The sequence below is a fragment of the Nicotiana sylvestris genome, chromosome 7 (genome assembly GCF_000393655.2).
Source record: "Nicotiana sylvestris chromosome 7, ASM39365v2, whole genome shotgun sequence".
Taxonomy (NCBI): domain Eukaryota; kingdom Viridiplantae; phylum Streptophyta; class Magnoliopsida; order Solanales; family Solanaceae; genus Nicotiana; species Nicotiana sylvestris.
This window is the reverse complement of record NC_091063.1, coordinates 144,288,917-144,295,293: the sequence shown is the minus strand read 5'-3', so window position 1 is coordinate 144,295,293 and position 6,377 is coordinate 144,288,917. Positions and strand designations below refer to the sequence as shown.

Below are 6,377 nucleotides of genomic sequence, written 5' to 3'. Positions count from 1 at the left end.
CATGTTAGCTTGATTCTTTTTCTTCTTATTATTCTTTGGTGCACGACAATCCACGGCCTTATGCCCAGATTTTCCACAGTTGTGGCAATTACCCTTGAACTTTTTCTTGCTTGGGTAATTCTTTGGTCCAGAAGCCTTCTTCCTCTTCTTATTTTGTGGCACCTCCTCAACAACGTTTGCCCCCATTATTGTCGAGTTTCCACGTGACTTCTTTTCAGCATTTTTGTTGTCTTCTTCTATCCTCAAATGAACAATCAAGTCTTCTAGTGTCATCTCCTTCCGCTTGTGTTTAAGATAGTTCTTAAAATTCTTCCACAACGGAGGTAACTTCTCAATGAAAGCAGCGACTTGAAAGGCCTCATTTATGACCATACCTTCAATAACAAATTCATAATTAATAATAAGATAAATCTTATTAATAAAATTATTGATTCGGGTCATACCTTCAGCAAGGAGGTCATGCACAATGACTTGTAATTCTTGGACTTGAGTTATGACTGACCTAGTGTCAATCATCTTGAAATCCAAAAACCTTGCAGCCACGAACTTCTTAAGTTCGACATCCTCAGTCTTGTACTTCTTCTCAAAGGCATTCCATAACGCTTTTGAAGTTTCCATGACACTATAGACATTGTACAAGCCATCTTCCAAACAACTCAATATGTAGGTTTTGCACAAGAAATCAGAATGTTTCCATGCTTCAGTTACAATAAGTCGTTTATCATCCGGAGTATTTTCAGCCATGACCGGAGGATCCTCCTTGATGAAACGTTGCAAACTCAACGTAGTAAGATAGAAGAACATCTTCATCTGCCAGCGTTTGAAGTCAATACCGGAAAACTTTTCAGGTTTTTCTGTCGGTGCCATAGCATGAGCAGGGGTAGAACGGCTTGACGAGGCAGCAACACTCGTAACAGTAGCACCCGTTCCTGCAACACTTCCATTAGTTTGGTTTTCATTCGTCATATTTCTGTAAATTTGAAAACAATACAGAACTTGTTAAATCAGTGAAGTTTTGATATCTTCAAACTGAATACCAAACCAAACATACAACACGTAACAATGGTAAAGTTTTTTTATATACTTCAAACCCATACGTTTATTATTCCGGCAAAGTTTTTATGTACTTTAAACCGGACAGAAACAATTATTGGAGTAGAAAGCAACAAAGGCTTTAGTCTCCAACAAAGTATATAGAAAACAGTTTAATAATCAACACAGAAACGTTAGTAATTGTAAAATTCCTTAAGCTTGTAAATCGCTTCTGTGTGGAAACACAAAATTAGGAAGAAAATAAAAATAAAAACTGTTAGAAGGAAAAAAACTGGAACAAAAAACAGTAAACAATAAGAAATATTCCGAGTCCACAATTTTCTTATGCGTCCTTAAGAAATTTTAACCCCCTCACACGTTGCCAAGGTAATGGATTAAATCCTCCCAGGATAAAACGGAATAAACCTTCCTGCAATAGTGGCAATACAAACTGCAGGATACCAACGAACTCAAAGAACGGAGCAAAATCACACTTACGAATTTGAGAGAGAGACTGCGAATTAGGATGCAGTGTATTCAAAAAGAAAGAAGTTCTGGAGTGTTTTTCGTATATAGAAAATGGAGCATTGCCTCAGAATTTATAGGCAATTATCAGAAGAGGTGTCTGGAAAAGGTGCCTTTTCAGAAGAATACGCTGCCTGCTACGGTTCTACCGCGACCGCAGCAGAACCGCGGTCAGAGAGGCTCTCTGAATCTGCCTGCCGCGGTTCCACCGCGGTCGCGGTAGGACCGCGGCCAGAGAGACCCTCTGAATCTTCAGCAGTATTCTGGCGTATTTTCAGCAGTGATTTGGCATTTAATTAATTATCAAATAATTAAATAAATTTTGTCCAAAAAATAATCTTATCGATCGATTGACAAAGCCAAAGCCAAAGCCGAGCCGAGCGAGCGACGACGACGACGGCGACGGCGCGAGGGTTCATTCTCTTCAACTCCTTTTAAGAGCTTTAAGAAGTGATTCTATATATAAGCACACAAATGTGGTTGTCCCTCACCAATAAGGGACAAAGTGCAAGACAAAAGTTCACTTCTTCAAATTTTTCATTTTCTCTCCATTTTATTTCCCTCCATTTCCAATTCACACTTCTTCTACTTTAAAGCCCAATGGCTTAAAGTCCAACATAATTTGCAGATGAACATTTTATTCAAGTGGTGAAAACAGAGGTAATGTTATGTACTGGAGTAACCATTAAAAGGCTTATTTTTTGGGTACAAAAGGGTTTGTCAGTTTGCCTTACGAGGCATTTACAGGTGAATTAGTAATAGGGAATTTGAAAGCGTTTTTTTTTTGTGAGTTAGTTATCACATAAGAATATTGCTATATGGTAGAGATAACAAAAAAGGCATCAATCACACACGCCGTATAAAAAACTTAGAAGAACAAGCGGACCGACTGATAATTTCAAGATTTAACCTTGTACTCCTCTTCCTTTGAGCCAAGGTTGTTGATATATCACTTTTCAAAACGTCTTTTACCCTATTTCGAAGTCAGTGTTAGCAGCCACTGTGTCACAACCTCAATTTTCCTTCGTAGGATGTCGTGACGACACCTAATCTTTAAGACTAGGTAAGCCTAACAAGTATGCAGAATAACTAAAATATTAAGTTAAAACTCAAAACATCAACAACTGTAATAAATAAAATCTACAACTCAAAGTGTAGATACAACTCCCAAAACCCGGCAGATATAAGTCACAAGCTCTAGAGAGAAATACTAAATATCCCTATACATCAGAGTCTAATAAGGATAAGGAATCAACATAATAAAGATAGAGGGGGACTCCGAGGTCTGCGAACGCTGGTAGATATACCTTGAAGTCTCCACGTACGGACTAACTCACTGATACCTGGTCTGGTAGGAGGTACCTGGATCTGCACAAAAAGATGCGTAGAAGCGTAGTATGAGTATACCACAACGGTACCCAGTAAGTGTCAAGCCTAACCTCGATAGAATAGTGATGAGATCAGGTCAGAGCCCTATTGAAAATAATAAGAAATAAGGCAGAAGATATAATAATATAATAAAATGACAGAGAAGTGAAACAACGAAAATTTACGAAAGGCAATAACACGGAATCAAAGGAGGACAAATACAACATGAAAGCAAAGCAAAAATCTTACAAGTTAAAGAGAGACAATAACAACCAATACAACAAATAGAGGAAATCAACATGGGCCCTCCCGAGGTACCGCCTCGTAGTCCCAAAAGTAAATATCTTAAAAGTTTTCCTTATATCACAGGGGGAGCCTTTATAGTTTGTTTTAAAAATTATTTTTCCGAAATAGCATCCCGTGTTTTATCCAAACTTATCACACCGCATGACTTCTAGTAGTTCCCCTACTAGCCATGCGTATCAAGTCCACCTTATCTCACCGCATGCGTTTCAACACCCAAACCTTATACCATCGCATGCATATCAATAATCACAACGGCACGTCAGAAACCTTGTGCAAACAATAATAACCGCATGACAGAAATCTCGTACAATAACAACATGATAGGTTATAAGTACCTTGGGCATAAGTACTTTACTTTATGTTTTGATGATCTAACAAACTTGCCATCCAGAACCAGATAAGGAACTTGTTACATATTTACAAGACCTTGAGATCACAAAGTTCCAGGTTAGGATCCAGCATGGGATATAACTCAACTCTTCAGAGTGGAAGGAACAACTGAGGTAACAGGTCCCTACCAGTTACCGAGGAGACTGTATGAAGTCAACTCTCCAGTAGGAAAGTTGCTGCCTGCACACGCTACTGCACAAGAACAGTGCAACAGTCAACTTTCTATGGAAGGGTTTTTACCTATCTTTCTTACATCATTGTAAGTGATGTCACACACGTATAAATACAATCAAGGAAGGTAAAATAACTTACTTCATGAGAGAACTAGATAAAGGACCTGAAGCATGCCTGGTACAATCATTCAAGTTAATCGACTCAAGATAATCTGGGCAGTGTGCCTTTAGATTAAACAGATTAGGGACCTGATCCCTTGGTGTTCCTCTGACATAAGTATAAGTCAACTATACAGCTGGAAAGCAACTTCAGAAAGTGATTGTGTGCAACTATACACGCGATAGTGCAGCAGACAGTGCAACAGTCACTTCCCATTAGGAAGAGGCATGTACTAACCAAGAATTGACATCACCATTGTAAATTGACATCACCATGGTGATGTCTTTTGTAGTATAAACCTATTGCAACGCACAAGACATTCATTCTAACACTTGCAAAATCAAAAAAGAAGACATTCTCTCAAGTGCTTATCACAACCTCTCTCAAGAACAAAGTTGTTGCAACCTCAATGACCGGATCCAAGATTAAAGATATTTTAAGTCCTTAGGTTTGTTGAGTTTTTGTTATTTGTTCTTCATTTGTAACTCCTATCTTTCTTTCTTAGAAGTTGTGTTTTAGGAAACCCAGAATCACAAACCCTCTAAGTTTGTGTTGTGACTAGAGTTAGTCATAAGTTAAAGTCTTTGTAACTAGAAAGTGACAAAGTGGCTTGTGGTAAGAGTATCACAAGTTAGTTAAGTTAAAGTCTTTGTAACTAGAGAGTGACAAAGTGGCTTGTGATAAGAGTATCACAAGTTAGCTAAAGTCTTTGTAACTAGAGAGTGACAAAGTGGCTTGTGGTAAGAGTACCAAAAGTTAGTTAAGTTGAAGTCTTTGTAATAGAGTCATTACAAAGTGGCTTGTAATAGGGAGATTACAAGTTAGTGAAGTTGAAAGCCTACAAGTGTAGGTCATGATTTTTGTCCCCTTGAGTGGGATTTTTCTACGTAAAAATCCTCTGTGTTCTTTATTTACCGCCGAGCTACTGTGGGAATAATTAGAGAACCTGATTCCCTATATTGGTTGGTTTTACAGTCTGTTGCTTACAGTGGGAACTGATAGAGAATCTAGTTCTCTATACAGTCTGGTGGACGCTTAGTTTCTAACAATTAGTATTAGAGCGAGTTTTTTCTAAAAGGTTAACACCTAGAAAGGATCTACATGGCTTCTCCACCAAATTTCGAGGAAGGACAATCAACGTACAGACCACCAAGATTCAACGGCCAATACTATGGTTGGTGGAAAACAAGAATGCGTGACTACATTATGGTTGAGGACTCAGAGTTGTGGGATGTAATCTGTGATAGACCTTTTGTTCCCATGAAAACTGTTGGTAAGGGAACAGTTACAGTCGTAAAAAGAAGAAAAGAGTACAACGATGCTGATAGAAAGGCTATTGAGAAGAATTTTAGGGCAAAAAAGATTCTTGTTTGTGGCATCGAACTAGATGAGTACAATAGCATCTCAGCTTGTCAGTCTGCTAAGGAGATTTGGGAAGCTCTTCAAACTGCCCATGAGGGAACTACTCCGTTAAGCAGTCCAAAATTGATATACTTACTACTGAGTATGTTCTTTTTGAGATGAAGGAGGATGAGTCTATTCAAGATATGCACACATGTTTCACCTCCATTATCAATGAGCTTCACTCCCTTGGTGAAGTCATCCCAAGAAACAAGCTGGTCCGGAAAATACTTAGTGTTTTACCAGGTTCTTGGGAAAGTAAAGTGACTGCTATCACTGAAGCAAAGGATTTGCGGAAGCTGACCATTGATGAACTTATTGGAAATCTCAAAACTTATGAGATGAAGAGAAAAAAAGATCTTGAAAGAAGAGAGCCTAAGAAGGAGAAGAACCTGGTTCTCAAGGCTGCCAATAAAGACTCAAGTAGTGATGAATCCGACATGGAGTATCTCACTCGAAGATTCCAAAAGATGATTCAAAAAATGGTGGGACTCCAAAGAAAAGAAGTTCCAGCAGGAATTTCGAAGAAAATGATTGCTGCCATAAGTGTGGAAAGTTTGGACACTTTATTAAAGACTGTCCTCTTCATAAGCAGGATCCTTACAAAACCAACACTAAAAAGGCCACTAAAAGGAACTAGGTCCTTGACAGAAAGTTAAAAAGAAGAGATGCCGCTGACAACATGGAGAAGCAAGCCCTGGTTGATTGGGGAAATTCCTCTAGTGAATCTAAAGGTGAAAATATAATGGTTGCTGACAATGGATCTTCAGAATATGAGTCAATCTGGCCAAATCTGATGATGATGAGGACAAGGAGGAAGATGAGGTAAGTTTTCTTGATGTTCAAAGAAATTAAAAAACTTACTCTAAGAAAAAATTGATGTCCTTAGCAAATGTGTTGATTAATGCCTATCATAGCCTCATTAATGGGAAAAATGCTTTAATAGAAGAAATTGGTGGCATTGAACAAGAGAGGGATTATATGGTAGTTTCCATTGTAGACTTAGAGGAAACCATTGAGAG

The 6,377-nt window shown here is 38.4% G+C and overlaps 1 protein-coding gene across 1 annotated transcript; it reads left to right on the top strand.

The window, feature by feature from the left end:
* Positions 1-5,055: 5,055 nt before the first annotated feature.
* On the top strand, positions 5,056-5,478 carry LOC138873888 (uncharacterized). The gene has a single exon (XM_070152375.1). It carries the CDS (start codon positions 5,056-5,058, stop codon positions 5,476-5,478), a length of 423 nt encoding a protein of 140 aa, XP_070008476.1.
* Positions 5,479-6,377: the final 899 nt, after the last annotated feature.

Bases quoted from the DNA above. Each gene is read 5' to 3' on its own strand.
- LOC138873888 (XM_070152375.1), top strand. From the start codon at position 5,056: ATGGCTTCTCCACCAAATTTCGAGGAAGGACAATCAACGTACAGACCA.